At 43.9% G+C, this 23,910-nt stretch overlaps 1 protein-coding gene across 3 annotated transcripts in view; it reads right to left on the reverse strand.

Moving 5' to 3' along the window:
* Positions 1-6,958: 6,958 nt before the first annotated feature.
* The window catches only part of tcf7l1a (transcription factor 7 like 1a), a 28,518-nt gene continuing 11,566 nt past the window's right edge, over positions 6,959-23,910 (reverse strand). For all 3 annotated transcript variants that reach the window (XM_078270861.1, XM_078270860.1, XM_078270862.1), the window contains exons 5-13: positions 16,833-16,910; positions 14,278-14,395; positions 13,761-13,833; positions 13,597-13,671; positions 12,987-13,103; positions 10,409-10,568; positions 9,952-10,059; positions 9,799-9,847; positions 6,959-9,029 (exon numbers count right to left, since the gene is read on the reverse strand). In XM_078270861.1, the coding sequence (XP_078126987.1) occupies positions 8,422-9,029; positions 9,799-9,847; positions 9,952-10,059; positions 10,409-10,568; positions 12,987-13,103; positions 13,597-13,671; positions 13,761-13,833; positions 14,278-14,395; positions 16,833-16,910 (1,386 nt within the window). In that variant the 3' untranslated portion in view covers positions 6,959-8,421. The remainder of the gene's footprint in view (positions 9,030-9,798; positions 9,848-9,951; positions 10,060-10,408; positions 10,569-12,986; positions 13,104-13,596; positions 13,672-13,760; positions 13,834-14,277; positions 14,396-16,832; positions 16,911-23,910) is intronic.

The following is a 23,910-nucleotide window of genomic DNA, read 5'->3' on the forward strand; positions in this document are numbered from 1 at the left end:
AGAGTAATTGTCATGAACCCTCCTCCTTGAGTCTGACATTAGTAAGCACATACAGGTATTTATTTGGGACTGCATGAACGTAGCTCCATCTCAGTGTATTTCCAAGAATGTCAGATAAAAAGAAGAAGAAAGAGGGAGAGTCAGTCAGTCTGTCGTTCCCTGCCGGATTGTTAGCCGAACCAGTATGTTGTGCTTGCGTGTCAGCTTAATCCTTTTGATAGTTAGCTTTGCTGCTCTGTTGCTTTTGTTTGTTGCTAAACTGATTCCTATTCCTTTGTCTGCAGTTTCACCTGGGAAATTCTCTCCACCTCTGCCTGGCAACCTGAACCTCCAACCATATCGGTCCACCAAGATTCCTGTTTCCCATCTCTCCCTTTCCAACCCACTCACCCCATCACCAGGACTCACCTGTCTCCACGTTTGGCATTAACTGTGTTCTTCAATAAATACTCACCTTTTTCGCCACCTACCTTGTCCTGGTCTGCATTTGGGTTCTGTATCTGAGAAACTGTGACAGTAATGCCTTACGTTAGTCTTTTCCCTCACTCTTGACCCTCCAGGGGAATTTAATTTAATTGAAATGTCCCCACGGGGCAATTTGGTTCACAGGTAAATAATAATAATAATAATAATAATAAGTTACATTTATATAGCGCCTTTCTCAAACCCAAGGTCGCTTTACATAGTGGAAAGGAAAATGCAACAACAAACAAACAAACAAACAAAAACAATACAAAAAAAGAGAAAAACAAAACAAAAGGAGCATAGGAGGAAAGATAGAGCTATGTGTTGGGTGCGGAGGAGAAGTGATCATTAAACAGAAAGGTCTTGAGATGGGCTTTGAAGAAAGGAAGAGAAGGACAGTCACGAAGAGGTTGGGGGAGGGAGTTCCAGAGTTTGGGGGCCAAGGCACTTAAGAGCTGTTACACACCAACCAGACGGCCGACCGTCGGCAGAAAAGCCAGTCGGACTGATCGGTCGGGTCCCCGAGGTCCAAAAAAATGCCTCAAAACACACTGAGGCGACGCCGACTTGAGCGTACGCTCTGCACGTGCGCGAAACGTAATACGCTGCTCTGTATTGTTTCCCAGAAAATGAAAACCGGCAGCTGATTGGACGAACAGGTCCAATAGTTCACCGTAACGTGTTTCTGAAAACATTTGAAGAGAGAAATAGGCCGTGCAGTTGCTGAATCTGTCTTCATTTCAGATCAACAAAGGTCAGTTTAAAAGACTTTCCTCAGATTTTGAGAGACTCTAGTCACGCTCATCCCGCTCATCATTTCCAGGTGAGTCCCGACTGTCCTGTCTCTGACTGAACATGTCAGGTCGGCCCAAATGAAGGCCGACGGCTCCTCCAACGGACGACGGCACGGAACACACCGACCAGACTCGAGTCACCGACCTCGCCATACCGTCCAACGGCCGATTATCGGCCCGGTGTGTCAGGGCCCTAAACTGCTGCTCACAACAACTCACCGTCTGTAACGGTAAAGTGCATGTCCAGGGGGCTTGTCAGCTCCACACATTGAGCATGTTTCCTCATTAAAGACTTGCTTTTAATCTGAATATATGTGGAGTGCCTTTAAGTTATTCAAATATGTTGTAGACACTGTATTGTATACCTGATGCCTCAAGGACTTGGAGAGCCATATCTCTCCTCACTTCTTCCATGGCTTTCCTGAACTGAGGGAAGGCTTCCATCACTGCTCTCGCCATCTAAATTAACAACACTGCAGTTATTGAAAATGTCTCTCTCTTTTAATAGATAACTAAACCATTTGTCAACACATGCTTGGCGAGGAGGATTTACAGAAATCTTGTATGTGTGCAGAAACACCCAAATAGAACCTTATTTGAAACATGAAAGAAACATCATGTTTCCTCTATACTACATAGATCAACTTACTTTGACAACAGTAACACCACAGCTGCAACCATCCCTTTGCACTGGGTGGGGCATTACTCCTCCTTTCCACTGAACATCCACCCAGTCAGTCACTGTAGTCGGGATGAATGAATGAACAGCACAGCAACACAATCCCTTTTTTTCCTTTTGAAGGCCGTTTCACATTGTACGCGTCATGCACTACGCTCGCCGCTAGGTTGTCCTATTCCCAACTATATTTGTTGTGCTCGCCGCCAATATTTGAATGCACGTCACGTCTGCGTCCGGTGTTTACATCAGACGTGCGGTACACGCGACATTGTGGATACACAGTAGTGATTTGGTGGAGACGATGTTTCTGTCTTTGAAACAAAAGTGTTAAGGTACAACGGCAGACGGAGAGGGAATCACAGGTATGTAGATTTATTGTTTCTCAGAACAAAAACAGGCGAAGATACAGAAAGTAGTAGGCAAATATCGTAGTCAGGAGTACGGCAAAAGTCAAATAACACTGGAGAACTAACAAGGAAAAACCGCTGGAGAGAGTGACACGAAGTACAACTACAATCTGGCAGAGGTTGAGGGGATACTGGGTGAATATATGCAGTGGGAACTGGGGATGATGATAACTAACAGGTGATACACATTAGGGATGGGAAGGTAATCACACAGGCGGGAACACAGAACAAAGAGGGGAAGAAGTGACCTGTAATGACAACAAAACAATGAGTTTCAAAATAAAACGGGAAGTCCAAAAAACACAAAATAAGAGCGGAGCAGGAACATGACAAAAAGAAAGCCTTGGCACTTGCCCTGGTTGTGAGGAGAAGACGGAGGAAGGCAGCAGGAAGGAGGGTGTGGGTGCACGAGACCCTCAGGTCCAGAGAGCAGTTACTTTCGGGTCAACAGGGAGCAGTTTGACAGTCTGCTGACGAGAGTCGGGCCTACGATTTCACAGAAGCGAACAACATTCCGAAATCCCATTTCTACAACGGAGCGTCTGGCTAGTCTCTCCCTGACGTGGGGCTCCAGAAAATACAGTATGGACCACTTTTCTGTCTCCTCTCCTTTATGTACCTGTCCCTTAGGTTCTTCCACTCCTCCTCTAAATAGATGAAGACGTGTGGATTATTTTCATTTCTAAATAAAATGTTGCATTTCATGTGTCATTGCATGTTTATATACTTAAGTAAGAGGTCTGCAGTCATTGCAGTTGGGTAATAATACAGCTAAGATATGAGCCTACATTCATACATGCATCACTCATTCTCCGGAAAACACTTTGTTTAATGCATATGTGCAATTAATTCCTCCAAAACTGGAGCTTACACATTTGGAAATGGGTAGTTATTACTAGCCATAGTTAGCCATATACCTACCTATATACCTATATGTGAACTCCAATGAAAATGAACATGACTTGTGTCAATCAGTCCAAACATATTTGAAATCATATAAACATGCAAATACAATATTATTATTGTGTAATAACAACCGAGTGTAAATTGTAATTTCTTATAATAATGTAATTTTGTAATTTTTTTATAAAAAATACAAATATATCCTACAAATACCTGTATGGAGCTGTATAATCAACTTGGTATTTGGTTTTCTCAGCTCACAACAGTAGCTACAGTTCTTCTCAGTTACTTTGGTGCATTTCTCAGATCAGAGATGACAATAATGTGTAACTTTGTCACATAGGGAATAGTGCTCCCCGTCATGTGCGTTGTTCATTAGACTGTACTTCCAGAGTGAACTGTTAAATATGGACAACAACACAAAGCAGTTTCACTATCTTGGTATAAACAATGGCGGAAGGACTTGTCAGTTTGATTCATAAATACTTGCTTTGGACACAAACAAAAGATTTCCAGCAAGATGCACTCACTGTTGTGCAAATGCAATTATGATTTGACAAATGCACCAAAGTAAGTGAGAAAAAATGTAAGATAGGATTGTATTTCAGTGGAGACATATATGTTGATTTCACATAGCTATTATACGTAGCTTGAAGCCTATATGTGTATGTGTAAGCACATACAGGTATTTATTTGGGACTGCATGGACGTAGCTCCATCTCAGTGTATTTGCAAGAAGAGATATAGATATATATATATATATATATATATATATATATATATATATATATATATTCAGTGAATGTTTGCTGCTTCAATCCAGTATTGAAAAGTATTTTCCGCGACTGAAAAAGGCCCGTGTTGAGGATGAGGACCAGCCTGAACCGGAGGTATCGGTCTGAAACAGAGCTCAACAGTCTGACCAGTATAATTAGTCAGGTTATTAATCTGTTTACAGTATTTTCAGGCTTCAACCAGTGAAAGACCGGGTCAGGGAGAGAGAGAGAGAGAGATTCATTAGGCATTGAAGTAGGAGAGGAGGACAGCATCCAGCAGCGTGTTGTTGGATGCGTTCTTTCGTGCTTTCTAATACTTGTGTTACTCATTGTTGGCCTCTTCAGTAGTTTTCCCCCTAAAACGTTTCCTTTTTGCCAAATCTGATATTGTACAGTAAGACAATAAGGGCGGCACATTTAAGGGGTGTCTGGCGGGCCCTCTGTTTCAATGTGGTACTTCCAATATGTATGCTAGGTCAATTGTAGGCCTATGATGTTCTATGAAGGGGCTGCATTTGAGAAGTTTCTGGCAGGCCCCTTGCAACAGGTCATTTGTATTTTGGGGCTCTGTGGGATGTTGGTTTCATGTGGTACCTCCTTCGTTTGAGCTACGTCATTTTTCCAGCCCATTTCGAGCAGTGTTCAAAAGTTGGTACTCTTTTCGTTTGATCAAAAGGCCCTGGGAGCGTTAAACGCTCTGGCAGTTTGATGGTGCTACAACGCATCCCCCAGCTGATCTAAACAGATAGCCAACAGCCTATACTGAAGCATCACCACCTGCACCTAGCTGTTAGCTACAGTAGCATCACGATGAGCCTCCCTTTACAGCATTTCCTACGGTCTTGGACAGTTACAATTCGACCTACAACACACATTTTATTTGGGAGCCTACCTGTTTGCAACACTTCAATGTAAGTGTTCGTTAAATGGTGGACCAGAATCAAAATCAAGACACAGGATTCGCTTTAGATAAGTTATATCAAAGCTTTAGTGAATGATATTGCAAAAATAAATACATATGGACGCAGTTCTCCTTCACGACTATCTCCCTCGCCCTACCAACAGACAGAGTCTCCCCAGGAAGTGGTTCTCACCAACTCAAAACCTCATACTTGTATACATCTCAGGCTCTGCCTTCTTCACGGTGGTGTCTTCGCTTATCAGCTGGATGTAGTCTAGGTCCGGTTTTTCCTCATGAAGATTGTTAAAGGATGACGCGCAAGAAGGTCAGTTCCGTTATCGTTAACCAGACAGGGGTCTCAAATTGTATACTCTGTTTTCAACAATGTTTTACGGCGTGTTCATAATGTGCGAGCATTATATTTCTGCAGACACAGAGCGGTGAGAGCCCGAGGTCATTTCATGACCTGCATCTTACCTTTCACACATCTTACACACTTAAAAATAAATAAAAAAAACATATTGAAAAGATATAGCCTACAATATACAGACATATCTCACACACATATCAATCAAGAATCGCTCACAGAGAAGTAGGGAGTAAAGAGCATGTGACGTGATTACAGAGGCCTATCAAGGACTGGCCCTTGGATACACTGACCATGATAAGGTGCTATGGTAGATTGTGTGTAGTAGTGGTAGTGCAACAGTACAAAAAGTAAACAGTGTAGGGGATATAATCAGTGCAAAGCTGTCACTGACTGAATGCTGAAGTATGGACATTGTGTAAACATAGACAATGGCTTAAGAAGATAGTCATTTAAGAAACTAGAGCAAAATAGGTACAGATTGCAAATGTCAATAGCGGTAATGTAAGAATCATAGTCCAGACTGTGGAGAGGGGTTAATATAGCCTGTAAAAGCAGTCCGACATATATGGGATGTCAGAGAGAAGGCAGAGTGATGTGGTGGTGGGGCCAGAAATTAGACTCAGGCCGATAAGTCCAATTCTATCCTCCCCTTCTGTGACATGTTGTAAAGCTGAATGGCCAAGGAGACAAAGGACATTCTTAGTCTGTCTGATGAACACGACAGAGACAAAAGTCATGAAAATGCTCTTCCGTGTGTTGAATGTGTTGTGTAGCGGGTGACAGTCGTTATCAAGGATTGCCAGCATCACGTTCTGTGTCTTTTTCTCTGCCGTTGATGTGATGCACGACGACGTTATGCTGCCTCCCCGTGCTGTGCACAACACAGCGTAGGAAAGGACACCGGCAAGGTGGTGTGTCCGATTAGTACCACGTAGCAGAACAGGTCTACGTTGGTCTGGGGTGTTTGGGTCCCATAACATGGAAGCTATTGAGCAGAAAGCCATTTTCAATAGGAAATGAATGGGATTCTTTCAAAAACTGAATGAAGAACATATTTTATTGAGGTGTGTCTGTAAGTACTACATAGCAGAAGAGCTCTGCAGTGGCCTGGGGTGTTTAGAACATCTGATATACAAGCTACTGGAAATAAATGAAGTTCAGAACGTTATTGACGGTCCCTAGGTAAAAACCAAGCAGTTAGGAGCAAATGGGTGTCGTATTGTTTTCTGCCAATAGTCACAAGCTCCACACGCATATTTAGTTAAGTCTTTTTAATTCTTAGGCTAGTCATGCTTTAAGTTACGCTTGATTTTATTTTGGCTAAGATGTCTTTTTGCTAAGGAGCCTATTGATACTATTTTTTATAATAAAGAGCATAAAAGAAACACCCTTTCTGTCCTCCATAGTAAAACTTCATGTAGGCCTACACATTTAGGAACAGATATTGGGTTCAGCCCATGGAAGACACTCAGGCAGTGTGGCTTCTTTCAGCCCGGCACAGATTATTATTATTATTATTATTATTATTACTACGCTGCTTTTACACTCACAAGAATACAAAACTATGAAACGAGACAAAGAAGCTCATCAGTTATTTATCTCATTTGTTAAACATAAATGTGAGTATAGCTCCAGTCAAAGCTCAGTAAAGCTGGAGTCGCTGTAGGGATACTAATAATAGGAACAAACTTTATTTTAAAAAGCACCTTTCTTACAGAGGGGTGAAGAAACAAGAGGATTAAATCAAAGTTAAAACAATAAGGGAACATTCTGCCTCAACATTGCTGCCACAAATCCTCACTAGAGCATCAAACGTGGATTCATCCTCCGCTCCAAACAGCCTCCGGGTCCAGCTGAGACGATCAGACCGTTAAACACACAACTGATCCTTTACTCTTTCTACAACGGGAGGATTGTTCTTTACTTTTAATACTTGAACTACATTTTCCTGAGGATGCTTACAGACGTTTAGAAAGAAAGACAGAAAGAGAGACAGAAAGAGAGACAGAAAGAGAGAGAAAGTTGATTGACAACTGTTGGATTGTTTCCAAAATGAGATCATTTACTTTTAGTACTTTAATTACATTTTCCTTTAAGTAAGTTACATTATCACTGCAGGACTTAACTTGTAACAGAGTATGTTTACAGTGTGGTATTAGTACTTTTACTGCAGTAAAGGATCTGAATATTTCCAGAGTCTGACTCTTTAAAAGAGTCTCTATAAAGAGGAAGAATAGAGCAACGTCAGCAACAGATCCACTAACCCTTAGAACTGACACACATCTAAATGCTGACAGAAAGAGGCGACAAACACACGGAAAAAGACAGAAAGAAGGAAGGACTAGGTTTACTCAGATTTACTCACCAAGAAAGACAGAAAGAAAGGGACAGAAAGAGACAGAAAGACAGAAAGAAAGGGACAGAAAGAAAGAAAGAGACAGAAAGAAAGAAAGACCGAAAGAAAGGGACAGAAAGAAAGACAGAAAGAGACAGAAAGACAAAAAGAGACAGAAAAAAGGGACAGAAAGAGAGAGACAAAGATCAACAAAGTTGATTTGGATGGTTTCCACTTCCTAAAATGGGCTCTTGGTTTATTTCGAGCGTTCATTTTGGACCCTGAACGCGAGCTGTAAACGTAGCAAAAGATATTGGTTCTGAAACCAAAACGTAGCGATGCACATGTAGCCTAAAGCTCTCCAGAAGAACTACAACTCCCATCATCCCACAGGCAGCGTGTCAGAACTCAGTGAAGATTTATTAACACAGCGGAGGAACCAGGAAACCCATTTACACTCAACAACTACCAGGTGAAAAAAAAGAAAACAATGAAACACATCTGGAACAGAAACACCGTGCCACACCGCGCTTTTCAGATGGGAAGGAATCAGAAAAAAGTGACAAAAAAATACATTTCTTGAAGTTATAGATGCGGTCAAATATTGACCAATTATTTGTCCTTTTCATACTAATATAAAAACGTGATACGTCTATAAAAAAAGTTAAAAAAAAAAAAAAAAGAAAGCATATTTACAGCGTTAAAAAAGAGGTACAAATCACGTCCAACTGTGTCTGTGATGTCACTGTTTGTTTTAATTGGATGCGATGATTCAGAGTGAAAGCCGATCCTCACAGCTGATTGGTTCTTCGGCGTGCGAACGCCTGCGACTGAGTGAAGGCACTGTGTGAGCTCGCCGCTGATTGGTGAGCGGAGGTAGGAGCGGGCGGGGGGGGGGGGGAACACGGGGGGGGAGCCGTGTGGGGCGAGGAGGCCGGGGTGCCGCAGGACGACGTCGGCGTGGAGGGTGCGGATGTGACGGTGGCCGCGGGGGGGCCGCGACTCAGCGCGAGCGCCGTCCGGTGGGGTTTGGTGGTGAGGGACAGCGGCTGCAGCTGCTCGGCGTACGGCGACGTGTGCCCGCCGCCGTACGCCGAGGCGTGCGCGTGCTCGGTGTGCGTCGGCGCAGGGGCGCCGGGCGACGCCAGTGCCGTGGTCGGCGTCGCTGGGGAGTCCAGCGAGGAGGCCGGGCTGGCCTGGGACAGGTGTGTGTGCGTCAGGTGGGAGACGGTGTGCGGCTGGGACAGGTGCGAGCGGGGCTGCGTGTGCGAGTGTGCGTGCGAGTGTGCGTGCGAGTGTGCGTGCGCGGTCTGCTGCGGGAGCGGAGCGTGCGTGTGAGGCGTCTCGTCAGCAGGAACGCGAGGTCTCTTCAGCTGCAGCGGGAAGTCCTGTTCAGGATCTGAGGAACACACACACAGAACACACTCGTCAGAAAGGCGGTCGCTGTGTGAAGGCGCTGTAGCAGCAACTAAACATTGGTTCATCTCAGCTGTTCTGACAGAAATAGCTCCTAAATAAAACGTTCAGTCCTTTTCAGCATAGTGTTGGTTAGATGGCTGAGTTATAATAACTAAAGGTCAGTCCCTATGGCCACTTGGCCAGCGTGAATGCAAAATGCTGAACTGGTTTTGGGGGAGAGTGGTTAGTAGATCTGTTGAGAAGTGAACTACGTTCCTGGAACTACTTGGTCAGAAAGAGGCTATAGACACGTTATGATTCATTTCTGTGTAAAAGGGCCGCACACACCTCGGGTAAAAATACAAATAGAAGACTTTCCCATTTTTACGCATGTAGGGCAGATGTCTGCGGCTTACGCTGCTCTTGTGCCCACTGTCGCCAGATTCATCATTATTATTATTATTATTATTATTATAATAGTGGAAACAAGTGCAGTGCAGCTGGTCCGTTAGACAGGTTTTGGGCTTGTGTTGAGTGTTGATGTAGTGGGTTTATTTTTATGTTGCGAGTATGAATGTTGCGTACACACGTTTATGTTTTGTTGTTCTTTTGATGTACTGCGAGTAGGAATGTTATGGATGGATGTAATATTCTTATGAAATAATAGAGACCCCAGGAAGACAAGCTGCTGTTTAAAAACAGAAAGAAGCTAATGGACAATAGCCAAACCAAACTCTCTCTGTTTCTGATTTAGAGCAGCATCGTCTTACCTTCGAACTGAGTTTCACTCTTTGCCCTCTTCCTCTTCTTCTTCTTACCCTACAAACACACACACACAGAAACAAACAAACGTGTGTTATCAGCTGATGCGGACGGATGTAAAGGTGCAGCGGTGTGCGGCGTTTGCGAGCATCGGGACTCACGTAGTTGTCTCTGGCTGACCAGCCCGGGTACAGTTTGGAGTGCAGGAGTCTCTCTTTACGAGCCAGTTCGTAATATTTGGCTTGTTCCTCTTTGGACAGAGAGTGCCACTGTGGACACAAAACACAAAAACAACCGTCAGATAACTAACACACACAGACACAGACAGACACACAGACAGACAGACAGACACAAACACACACAGAGACACACACACACACAGAGGCAGAGACACAGTTACACACACACAGAGACAGTTACACACACACACACACACACACAGACAGACAGACAGACACAAACACACAGTTAGAGACACAAACACACAGTTAGAGACACACACACACAGTTAGAGACACACACACACACACACACAGACACAGAGACACACACACACACACACACACACACACACACACACACACACACACACACACACACACAGGTTGAGAGACTGACCCTCTGTCCCAGGATCTGGTTGATGGTGGCGCTCTCTTTAACTTTGCACTGAGCGACCACTTTGGGCCGCTCCTCCCTCATGTACAGCATGAACGCGTTCAGCGGCTTCTTGATGTGTGGTTTCCTCTCGTCTTCTTTCTCCTGCTGGACGTCAGACCTTCTACACAAAGAGACGACGAGAAGACAACGCGTTACCATTGCCGACAGACGCAGTGAGATAAGCAGCATAAATGCAATAAAAGGGGGAAGCTGACAGACTCAGATTATTATTCTAAGTGTCTGACAACATTATGAAAGGATCCCTACAGAGATAGACCTTTTAGTTAAAGAGGAAGATCCTTTTAGTTTAACATCAAACAGCCCCGAAATCACCATCACCAAACTACACCAGACTCCATGTAAATAATCAGGACTTTTAGCGTATATAGAGCCAGCATATCTCCACCAGACTCCATGTAAATAATCAGGACTTTTAGCGTGTATAGAGCCAGCATATTTCCACCAGACTCCATGTAAATAATCAGGACTTTTATCATCGTAAAACACACTTCATTCAAAGTAGGGATGCACCGAATCCAGATTTTTGGGGTCCACTGGTTGAGATTCTGCTGAGTCCTCGTCCCGTCCTCAGTCCATGAACACAGTCAACACATTAATGAAGTAAACAGTGACTGTCCTTCCTTTGCCGTACCTGAAGTTGCTGCATTCTGGCTGCTGTCTGTAGATACTCAACTCGTATTCTTCCAGATGTTTCATACCAGATGTTGTAACAGCGGTGATGTTGTGTATTGTTTAGGGTCCTCGCCACCACCAGACTAATCAGCATTGCAGATTGAACATGTAGCTGGACTTGAATGGCCTTCTTTTGACTGAAAGTACTGCCAAACAACACTTTTTCTGCTCACCAGTTCCATTTCCACTTCCTCACAGCCTGCTGCATTGAAGCTCCACCTACGCAAACACCTTCCCGTAATCAACGGCGCCGTCATCACGTCGAACCGGGGTGGCGCGCGGAGTGCAAGCGTAGGGTTCAGTGGAAAAAAATTCTAAGGTGCGGCAGAAACCGAACCCCGTCAAAAAACCCAATATTCAGCCAAATCTGAAGCGAATCCTGGATTCGGTAGCCTGACAAGTCAGACCCACATCCAGATGTTGGGTCTGGGAACTCCCCATTGGCTGGGCTCAATCCGAGGAGCGGGATCAACGGTTGTCTTTCAAATTCCCTCTGCACCAATAGGATAGCTCTACAACCAGGCAGAGCAACGCTAGTTGATAGACTCCACTTTAAATTCCCAACACATTTTTAAGAATGACTTCAGGGCCGTTCTTTGTTCTTTTCTCAAAGAAAAAGCTGAACTCCAAGTCTTCAGAGTCGCGGCCAAAGCTGATTCCAAAGACCGCTGTTCACCAGCAGCAGCAGCCATAAGCCCCGCCCACCGAGTCTATACACGATGTGATTGGCCTGACTAGAGTTTGGTTTTTCCAGCTCGCAAGCCAACAGAGAGTTGCTAGACTGACCCTGGCTGCAGATTACATTTGCTGCTGCTAGGCTGGTCTAGATTTCTAGGCTATGGATTCGGTGCATCCCTAATTCAAAGTCGACAGAAACTAAATAAGTTAGTTAGTTTTAAATGCAGGACTTTTACTTGTCGCAGAGTATTTATACGCTGTGGTTCTATTACTTTTTACTTCAAGTGTTGAGATGGCAACACTCACACAACTCTTAAAACAACACTGCCCTCTGCTGGTGTATTCTGGCACAGCAACCATTCAAACAAACAACGCTAACCTTCACAATGTTTTCTACATGTTAAGATTGTGTTCATGTCAATAAATAAACAAAAAGGCTCTTACTCTTTAAACTAAAAGGTCTAACATGAAACAGCCCTGAAACTCCACCAGACTCCATGTAAATAATCAGGACTTTTATCATCGTAAAACACACTTCAATAAAAGTGGACAGAAACTAAATAAAACGATCAAAAGCTGTCCTGGTTCATCTTTCCACTGTTTCAACAATCACCACTCTGGTTTGGTTGAAATAAACCCTTAATTCACCCATTTACATGTGGAGATATGCTGGCTCTATACACGCTAAAAGTCCTGATTATTTACATGGAGTCTGGTGGAGTTTGGTGATGGTGATTTCGGGGGTGTTTCATGTTGAGAGAGAGAGAGACACAGACAGAAAGAGACAGAGAGAGAGAGAGAGAGAGAGAGAGACACAGACAGAAAGAGACACAGAGAGAGAGAGAGAGAGAGAGAGACACAGAGAGAGAGAGAGAGAGAGAGAGAGAGAGAGAGAGAGAGAGAGAGAGAGAGAGAGAGAGAGAGAGAGAGAGCGCTTAGTCAACCATAACACAACATACACACAAACACACATATATCTCACATACATATCAATCACTCAGAGAAATGTAAAGCGTTAACAATTTGTGAAGTGATTACAAAGGTCTGGTATGGACTGACTATGTGATGCAATGACCATGATAAGGTGCTATGGTAGTGTGTGTGCAATGGTGGTAGTGCAAAGGTGAACAGTGCAGGGATAGGAGTGAAATGATTGAGCTGTTGTTACCCCGGCTGGCTGCTGCCTGCGGGCTCCTGCTTCACCTCCCGCGGGACGATGGCCGGGTGCGGGATGGACGACTGGGAGGTCGGCACCAAACGCGGAGAGAAGTTCCCCGACATCAGGCTACACACACACACACACACACACACACCAAATGTTTCAGCTTTACACCAGATCAATAAAGTGAGCTCATATTCATAGGGCTGAGACTAGCGATTACTTCCATCGTCGATTCCTCTTTAAATATATGATCTAATAAATGTAGCAGTTTCAACAGTCTTAGGTATACTGTTGGGGGGGGGGAAATAATCTGAGGTTTCAACAGTAACATTTGGAAATATTACGACTTTCAACCAGAAACTTTGTCTGTAAAATATTATGTTTTTGTCCCGAAACGTTGACATTTTCCTCTTAAATGTTCAACCCTTTTCTCTAAATATTACTTTTGTTCCCCCCTTTTTGTCCTCATAAAACTATGACTGTGTTCTTGTAATTTTCTAACAATATAAGCAACATTGTATTATGTATTAAGTATTATGACACGATTCTCAAAATCATAATATGACTATATTTTGTCGAGCGGCGTGACTCAGCGCTGAAAAAAAACATCACTCACCCCGACATAGAAGCGTTCATCGCCAGAGCGGCAGGTGAGAAGCCTCCTGCGATGGGATACATCGCCTGGCCTTGCCTACAGACACAGACACACAGACAGTCAAATGTTGGGCCTACGTCGACAAACGGTCACGTTTGTTTCCATTTACGGTGTTTTTAACTCACAGCCATCCGAGGGGGTGCGGGATCTGAGCCATGCCTCCGGGAGAGACCGGGTAGCAGGGCGTCCTCGACATTCCTGCTCACACAGATACATTCATCAGCTGATATTTTAACAACAGGAGACTTTATTGTTCAGGTGGATCTGGTAGTGGGTGATGTTTGAGGTTAAAAGTAAGACTACATCTACACTGCTACGTTTTTTTAACCGTCCTGTTGTCCTCGGGTTACATTTGACCCATTTTCTAATCTGCGTCCATATTAACACGTCTGACATCACAAATCACATGACCATGAACACACACTGGGCATGTGCGGGCCGAGAGTAAACAGGAAGCAGACTGTCTGACTCAAAATGTTCTGCTTCTTTCTTTAAAAAATATTCGACTTTTTTCTCTCAAAATATTCAACTTTTTCTCAAAACATATGCAACTTTCTTAAATAGTAAACGTAGCCAAAGCGATGTGTCAGCAGTGTAGATGTAGAGTGTTTAGGATGTCTCTGGAGGAGACGCCAGACTGACCTGCGTCCGGAGAGAAGCCCGGCGAGGCTCTCTGAGGGGAGAAGGCCTCCGGGCTGTAGGACAGCAGCGGGTGGAGGTGGGTCATGTGAGGGTGCTGCACCACCGGCACATTGTTAGACTGCAAACACACACAGAGACACACACACACACAGACAGAGACACACACACAGACATCATGAGTTTTTATTCTCAAACTTTTCATTTATTAATCATGATATTACAAAGTAAATTGTTGTTGTTTTTCAGTAAATAAAAAAAAGACACACACACACAATCTGTTCACCAGGTGTCAGGGTTTCCCCTCTTTTAGTTTTAACAACAGTTTGACAGTTTCACCCCCCCACATACGGAAACATTTTGTCCAGAAAATAAAATAAAAATCAATGTGTCAGTTTTGTTGCATATTTTACACACACACACACACACACACACACACACACACACACACACAAACGAATAGACACACACAAACAAATAGAGACACACACACACAAACAAATAGAGACACACACACACAAACAAATAGAGACACACACACACAAACAAATAGAGACACACACACACAAACAAATAGAGACACACACACACAAACAAATAGAGACACACACACACAAACAAATAGAGACACACACACACAAACAAATAGAGACACACACACACACACAAACAAATAGAGACACACACACACACACACACACACGTCATCTGTCCACCAGATGTCAGGGTAACCAAAGTTAGGGGTCATTTATAGTATGGGTCAGAGATATTCAAGGTCGTTTTACTGAAGGGTTTTTTTACTTCGGCAACTGTCAAGTCACCGTTGCAGAAAGGAAGCAAACATATTCCAGGAAGTTTGTGTTTTTGATGGGAAATCACAACACCAGCTGATAACATTCATTCATTCCTTTTCAGGAGTCACGAGACGTTTTCTCTCTCAGATCAGAGAAGATTATCGGACTCAGAACCTGTGACCTGAAGGAGCCGGTCCTCGTCTGGAGGGTTCAAGCTTTTTGCAATTCAAAATAAATAAGAAGCTCTACCAAAATATGGTGGAGGAGCAGAGAGACGTGTAGACACAGATAAGCAGGTCACATGTAAACTACACTCCGAGTGTTGGGACCCACAACCCTCGACTGCAGCCCTCTAATCCAGCGTTTCTCAAATGGGGGTACGTGTCTGGAGGACTGCAGAGGGGGTACGGGAGCGGGTTATTCTATGTTTTTGTTGCCGTTTTTGAAGTTTGTCATTTAAAAATAGGTTTTTGTCGCTTTTTGTCACTATTTTCGACCTGTTCTTGCCGCCCTCCCTCTCTTCCTTCCTCCCTTTTTGTCGCTTTTTGCAAAAATCAATTCCGCCTTCAAGGTTTTTATCACTTTTTTCGAAGTTTGTCTACCTTCTTTCTACTGTGTGTTTTTTTTTACAAGTCGGTCGCTTTTTAAGAAGTTTTTGTCGCTGTTTTCTATGTTTTTGATACTATTTTCCACCTATTCTTGCCTTACTTTTTCTTTCAAAGTTTTTGTCGCCTTTTTCCATCAGCATTTAAATGTTTTTCAGTTCCATGGCTGCTGTTTGGTAACTCTATCGCTGGTCAGGGGGTACTTGGCTTAAAAACACAATTCAAATGGGGTACATTATTGAAAAAAGTTTGAGCACCACTGATGTAATCTGTCATGTTTGCGTGACTGAGGTCAGCTGTGACACATCCCCGTGTTACACAGTGATAGGGCAGGTCGGATCATGCTCTGTGTGTGTGCTGAGGTCACACGTACGCAACATCTGAGGTGATAAGCTGCTGGAGACGCCAGTCAAACTATTATTAGCACATCGGAGACAGAGAAGACAAAAGCTGCTGCAGACTCAAACAATGAAGTGTGTTCTCGTAACTTCTCCTACCAATGGAATAGATTTCTTTCATTCATTCATTCACGGACAACTCATTCGAGTGTTGTGTATCAGGGCTGTGCGATATGAACGACTGAAACACAGATGAAGACAGAAATATTTCCTCTAGAACTGAAACAATTAGTCAATTCACTGAGGAGTCGATCAACACCAAATTAACTGGCAACCGTTTTGATTATCGATTCAGTCTTTTATTTATAATGGAGTAAAACAAACGTAAGCAAAAATGCCAAAATGTTTCTGGTTTCAGCTTCTCAAATATTACAATTTGCAGGTTTTTGTTGTCTTGTGTGATATTAAAATAAATATCTTTGGGTTTAAGACATGTTGGGTAGGCCAAACAAACTAATACTGAGAAGATAATCAGCAGATTGTCAGTTGCTACTAATCCTACTGTGTGCTGCACTTTGTGTGTGTGTGTGTGTGTGTGTTGCAATCGCACGACTGTGTGTGCGCACATCTGTGTGTGTTGCAATCACGCGACTGTGTGCTGCATACGCACGCCTGTGTGCGCGCCTGTGCGTGCGTGCGTGTTGCATATGCGCGCCTGTGTGTGCGCCTGTGTGTGTGCGCCTGTGTGTGTGCGCGCCTGTGTGTGCGTGCATGTGGCGTCTGTGTGTGCATCTGTGCGTGCATCTGTGTGTGTGTCTCACCAGGTGTGTCGGAGTAGCAGAGTCTCTGATCGATGCTCGTCCCGGGACGTCGAGCATAGGCCACTGAAACGGCAGGTACTGTGGACAGAGACGGAGAAGTTTACACACTCACTCACTTACTTCATAAACCAACATCATCTCTCATGCGTGTAAAGAAACAATGATAGCAAAGAGTACATCTTCACACACGACACGGGGGGGGGAGTTGTCTTTGTGTGCAGGATGTTACTGCTGAGCCACATATCCGCACCTCTGATAACAGGTGAGATAACACAGTTCAACGGTGGTCATCTCCCTCATGTTTACATTCTTTCTGCTGTTCAGACCCACAGACACACGTACACTCTCATAACACACTTAAACGAGCAGGAACGCATGACTTACACAGGAGAAAAAGAAGTTATGGAGAAGAACTCTGTTGTGCGTATCAGAGTTGGGTATCAAAACCTGTTTCCTAAACAAAAGACAAGGCTGATTTTGGTACCTCTGAAATGCCAGCGCTGCCAACTGATGCTCTGAAACAGATGTTAAAGGCTACCGAACGTATCGCTGCATGTCACGCTAGTTAACATTACACTTGGCAGCAGGTAACGTTAGCCTACCGTTACGGTTAAAATGCTGACAGCTAAACCTGTCTAATGTGTGGCTGCATTTCTTTGGAAAGGATTCCAACAGTGGGACATGCAACAGTCTGCAGCTAAAGACACAGAGGAGACTAGTTGACCTTTGAGACACTGTGGACACTACCGGAGAAACAACACCCACGGGATGCAAAGCTGCGTTCAAGTGCACCTCGAAAAACTCAAGCTGAATGGTGTGTGTGTGTGTGTGTGCATGCATGCTCAGACAGTGTATGTGTGTGTGTGTGTGTGTGTGTGTGTGTGTGCATGCTCAGACAGTGTATGTGTGTTTGCTCACAGTGTGTGTGTGTGCTCAAACAATGTGTGTGTGTGTGTGTGTGTGTGTGTGTGTGTGTGTGCTTGTTCAGACAATGTGTGTGTGTGTGTGTGTTCTGGGTCTTCAGTTAGACAAAGAACAGAGTCCAAAGCATTTGCCTTGGCCCCACCCCCCACACTCACCCCCCCAAACCACCGGGGTCCCACTGTTGACCGAGCAGTCTGAAACTGGGAGACCTCCCACCAAAAGACACAGGAAGAAAAGAGAGGCCTTTGGTGCTCATTCAACTGTGAGTGACGTCAACAGACTCACAAATGTGACCTTTGACCCCCAAAGAGAGGAGAGAATCCAACAGAGAGTACAAAATCTCCTCCTGACTAACAAGTGACATGTTCTCATCTTTTAGTACTCCAATCTTAACCTCATTACCAGGATGATGATAACAACAGTTATTACCAGAATACAATGGAGGCTGTCTTTTAAAAAGGGTCACCAAGGGCAACTAACCCTTATTTTTATTGTCTGTGAATCTGTTGATTATTTTCTCGATTAATCCCATTTGTTGTTTTGTCTATAAACTCAAAAAATGACTAGTGTAATAGTTGACAAGTGAGCAATTAATCTTTGGAGCTCTAATAAGTCTACTCGTTGAGTAAAAAGTATCCAGTATCTGTCTTCTGTGGCTCTGGCGGAGTTTTCTAAAGCCTGAGAAAAGCTATCTCAGCCACACACACACACACACACACACACACACACACACACACACACACACACACACGGCTGTGTATTGGCAAGAATCTGGCGATACGAATCATGATACATGAGTCACGATTCAATGTATTGCAATATATTTCGATACTGTGCGTAAGGCGATATATTGGGATTTTTAAGTATAATCTTTGAAAAATTAAATAAAAAAAAATTATGTTCATAGAAGTCAAAAAAGTTTACTTTAGGTAAATAATTCAGTACACAGAAAACCACAGTTTGGGATTGTGGTTCAAAGGTTCTTAGTGAGCTAATAGCTACATTGTTAGCTTCTTGCAAAAAGTAAGGCACTGGGAGGCACTGGGAGGCACTGGGAGGCACCGGGAGGCACTGGGAGGCACTGGGAGGCACCGGGAGGCACTGGGAGGCACTGGGAGGCAAGGACACTAGTGGTGTCTCAGCATAGCCATCTAGCAGTAGGGGGTTTAAACACAACATAAACGTGAACCACTGTCTTACATGAATATTTTTGAACGTTTAAAAAAAGTGTATAAATTTTTTCTTACACCCCAAACACTGGTGTCTTTTTGTTTATTATGCTGCAGGGAGAATTTGACAAAACACAGTTACGTTTGCATTACGGGAAATGTATCTATGGAGTGAAAGTTAAGTATATCTGGGCCTCTGCTACCTGATTTTAATGGGGGGGGGGGGGGTTTCATACTGAAAACCCGGTTAAACGCACACGGACCAGAAGTCAGCTTTTTCCAGGAGAAATCATGCTACATGTAACAGGTTTCTCTAATAGCCTAACCGTATAACTTCTCATACCCAATCAGGTTAGTGCAGAAAGATACTGCCATACCCACACTGCCTAAAATGCCTGCATTGGTAACAGTGAGTATGCGAGTCTCAGACCAATCCAATACCATGTCATTCAAAATTTATCTTTCTCCCTCTATGACTGACTGAAACTAGATAACAAAAGATAGATAACATTCTCTGTACGCATTGGCTCATGTTTTACAAAGGGTTTAACCTGAGCCGGGCCAACAACGCACCGCCACCATACAGATTAAGTAGAAAATGGTATCAGAGCATCGAGAATCAGAAAAGGATTTATTGCCAAGTTAAGGAACACATACAAGGATTTTGCCTTTGTGGTTGTTGGCGCATACACACACACAAACATATTAAAAGGAATTTGTTTGAAAAGAAATAACCCTCTTACTTAAAAGTTTCTTGTTACATAGAGTGTACTCACAAAGACGCATTGTGTGTATCCTTGAGGCCTAACACATTTATTTCCTTCCTTTTACAAACTTAATGGGACCAACTCATAAAAACATGGATCCATACCAGTCAAGAACGCCACAGGGCCCCCTTAACAACACATCAATGCACTGACTGCTAAAAAAGGGAAACAAACGTCCCCAGTCAGCACAATAAGGAACCAGGCGGCCATCGTGTCGAATGGGAAACTACTGCTAATTGCATTTTCCCTCATAATTACTCTTCTCTCCAGCTCATCTTATTCTGCTTCAGACAACAATGCAAACACACATCTGCACACCTCCCCGCTCTGCTGTTTAAAACCTCATGACTTTTGCTTTTACCCGAGCCTGGACACACACACACACACACACACAGCAGTGTTCACATACATGTACACACTGGAAAGAACAAACCCTGTTCTGTAGAAACACACACACACAACCTCATCCCGTCCCCCACTCTGAGGCCTGAGGAAGCTCTGACTGTGAGCGCTAACTGGATCCAGCTGTTGGAAATACCAGCAAAATCAATGCACACAGTCTCTCTCACACACACACACACACACACACACACACACACACACACACACACACACAGCACAATCAGGGTCTATTACTGAGGGAAGCATAAAATCAGTGAGTGACTAGAGGGAAAGTTATTAGGCCTGCTGCTGTTTACGAAGCTCTGCCGAGCACAAACACGGAGCCAACGTTCAAGAAAAAGAAGCCGAGGATGAAACGAGCACAGATAAACATGAAGATGTGCACAAAAGCAGAGGAAAAGCATACTTAGAAATAGAACTGACGCTTTCAGAGTCCACACAATCACAGAAATCCAAGTGTTTGCTATGAATAAAACTAAGAAGTAGAGTTGCGTATAGCTCCGATCTTAATCTCTTCTGATTCTAATCTCCTAATCAATGAAAGGTTGTTATTGAATCAGAAAAAACTGGGATGTGATGTTTGTGTTAGTGCAACGTCACGTGATTCCGTCTGTAGCGAGCTTTTTGGAATCAGCCAGTGATTGCTGCCTGAAACCAACAATTATTTTCATTATTGATTGATCTGGGGGGGGGGGGGATCAAAATATCTGTCGTTATATAGATATCCTGCTAAGAGACAAACGTGTGGAGTGAGTCAAAAACACTTGAAAACTAAAGAAATACTTGGTGGACTAACAATCATATGGTTTTGTCGACTAAAGGCCTGTTTCATGCTTCCGCGTCAACTCCACGCCGTAGCTACGCCGTCGTGACCCTTTGGGAGTTCTGCGTCGGGGTTAAACACGTTTCTTTGCATCGCCAGAAACTTTAGCACAACGGCCCACAAAGTACTGCTAGCTGACAAAGTGCTCATCTCAAAACGTTACTGACATATAGACACTTTACAGACGGATAACCCCGTCATCATTGTAACCAAACTATGTCTGAGTTTATTTGCAGAGCTGATGTCAGTGAACTAGCATGTTGCTACTCCCCACTGTAGGCTGCTGGAAACACAGACTATCAACACACAGGACCAGTTGACCAATCACAGTCCATGCGGTCTGCGTTGCCTGCCGCAAAGTTACACATTTTTGGAGGTGCACGTCGAGCTACGGCAGAGGGTCGACGCAGAGGGGTTGCGGGGGTCCGCCGTCGACTCGAAGCAGACGTATAAAACAGCCTTAATGGATTAGATCCTGCAAAAGCACCACTTTAAATCTTGTGTTTACCAGAGACGTTCTCACAAGTTTCCCGGAAATAAACCACTCAGCATAAAAAAAGCGTGTGTGTGTGTGTGTGTGTGTGTTTGCATGAGGCAGTTGTTTTAGACAGGTCATCCTCTTGGTATTTTAAGACTTTGGAGACAATGTCGAGTAAACAGAGGAATTCTGGGATTGTTCTGTCTGCTGAAAGGGACCAACTTTAACTAAACAAGCACAGCCACATTTACACACAGACACACACACACACACACACACACACACACACACTAACACAGATGGTCAGCTTTGTCAACATAAATCTTTTTAAACAGAGTGAAAATAAAGTGAGACGCCTGCCACCTCTAGCATGATCAACACACACACACACACACACACACCAGATAGCTTATCAGTGCTCCTCCTGCCTTTCACTGCTGCTCAGGTGTGACAGCTCTGTGTGTGTGTGTGTGTGTGTGTGGAAAAGTCAGCCAACCTGAGCCAACTGGGCGTTTTTACTCTTTACACTTTGTTTAAGCTTGTAAAGCCCAGGTCAGAGCAAAGATTCATAACAAGACAAAAAAAAAAAAAAAACGTTTAAGAACGTCGCAGAGAAAAGTTTCAGCAGCCCGTCTCAGCTCGACTCAAACCAGCTGATGGCGTCGCGGCGACTCAGCTGTTCCAAGTCGCAGAGGCTGGTGTTAGAACGTAAGAGAGGAGGCGGCAACAAGAACGCCGAGAAAAGCGTCATCAATATAGAAGAAAAAAGCAACAGAACTGTAGAAGAAGCAACTTAACAGTCAGGAAGAAACGTTGGGGGGAAAAAGCGCCAAAAATGTCGACAAAACAACAGGAGAAAGCGACAAAAACCAGATGATGGTGTCGCTGTGACTCAGCTGGTCGAGTCTCCAGAGGCTGGTTTTACATTTTATTTCTACGTTACAAATTGTCCGCTAGTTGAAATGGCAGAAATTCCCTGACGTCAGCTTCTTAAATGTGAATCTGTTCTAGTGTCTTCTCTCCTCTGGGACACTGAATATCTTTGAGGTGTGGACAAAACAAGACTTTTGAGGACGTCATCTTGGGCTTTTTGGGAAACACTGACCCACTTTTTTCACCATTTTCTGACATTTTAGAGACCAAAACAACTAATCCATTCATCCAGAAAATAATCCACACATTAAAATCAACAATTAAATATAATATTAAGTAACAGCCCTAGCCACTCAGTTCATCTGCACAGAGTGAGCATGAACGCTGCAGCTTATTAAAACAAGATATCTGTATAACTTTGGTTGTGCTGTTCGCAGCACGTTTTCCTTACGCTGCCGTTTTGTCTTTTTGAGCGTGTCGTGTTTGCAAGTGTAGATATTTAACAGGCAAGAATGAAGCACATGGACGTCTCCACGTGTGTGTGAGCGTGTGCAGAGCGGAGGAAGAGGTGAGCGGCCGACTGGAAGCAGGTGGGGGGGAGGTAGCAGACAGGTTGTCTACATGCTGGCTCCCGCTTCCTGCCTGAGTACATGGGTACAGTAAACAGCCAGTATTATGGTTCAGGTAGCGTCCGACCCACGAGAGCGTGTTTACCTTGACTCGCCTTCAGGCTGGCAGACGCATCTCCGTCTCCTGTCTCTCATAAACAGGCCTAACGCTCGCGCCAAGGAGGCTGAAAAGTACACAAGGTCTCCTTGTGTAAAGAGAAATGTGAGGGGAGGAAGAGAAGGAATAACTGTGTTGTCTCTGAGGACTAACAATCAGCCAGGCTACAGCTACACTAGAGCTGGGACCGTATGCTTTTGTACCAATTTGATTCTTTCACGAAACATGGCCACCCACTGGATTTGTGTTGCGATTTTTGTTTATTGCGATTCGATAGTATTGAGTGTTGGAATTTTCCAGTCCTTCTTTAAAGTGCCCATATTATGAAAAAAAACACTTTTTCTGGGATTTGGGGTGTTCTTTTGTGTCTCTGGTGCTTCCACACGCATACAAACTTTGAAAAAAGTCCCTCCATGCTGTTTTGAGTGAGATACGGTTCCTGAACGTGTCCTGCCTTCAGTCTCTGGGGGAGCTGTTCAAAATCAGCACGGCTTGTGACATCACAAGCCGAAACGAGCTAGCTAACCGCAACCGTTAGCTTGTAGCGTTAGCGTGCTAACGCTAGCATGCTACCTCGTTCTCAATAGCAAAGCACTGCTACAACACACACAAGTTCACCATAATCTACTAAAGAACTACTTCCATGTGCGCCCTCATTTAGAAGAAGTCTCCCAGCTAATCCTGCCTTGTAACTGACTGAAGGTGGAGAAACAGCCTTTCTTTTACTGTCTATGGAGCTAGCTAGCTGACATGATCTACATCTGAGCTACTGAGCATGTGCGACTGCCAACAAAGATAGTACAGAAGAAGAAAAGAGGTCTCACTCTGTAGCTAAAACAGAGACCAGCTGAAAGAGGATCTGCAGCAGTGAGAGAGAGCTGAGCAGTACAACAACAATATGGTGTTTTTTGAAAAT

Source organism: Sander vitreus, chromosome 16 (genome assembly GCF_031162955.1).
Source record: "Sander vitreus isolate 19-12246 chromosome 16, sanVit1, whole genome shotgun sequence".
Lineage (NCBI taxonomy): Eukaryota > Metazoa > Chordata > Actinopteri > Perciformes > Percidae > Sander > Sander vitreus.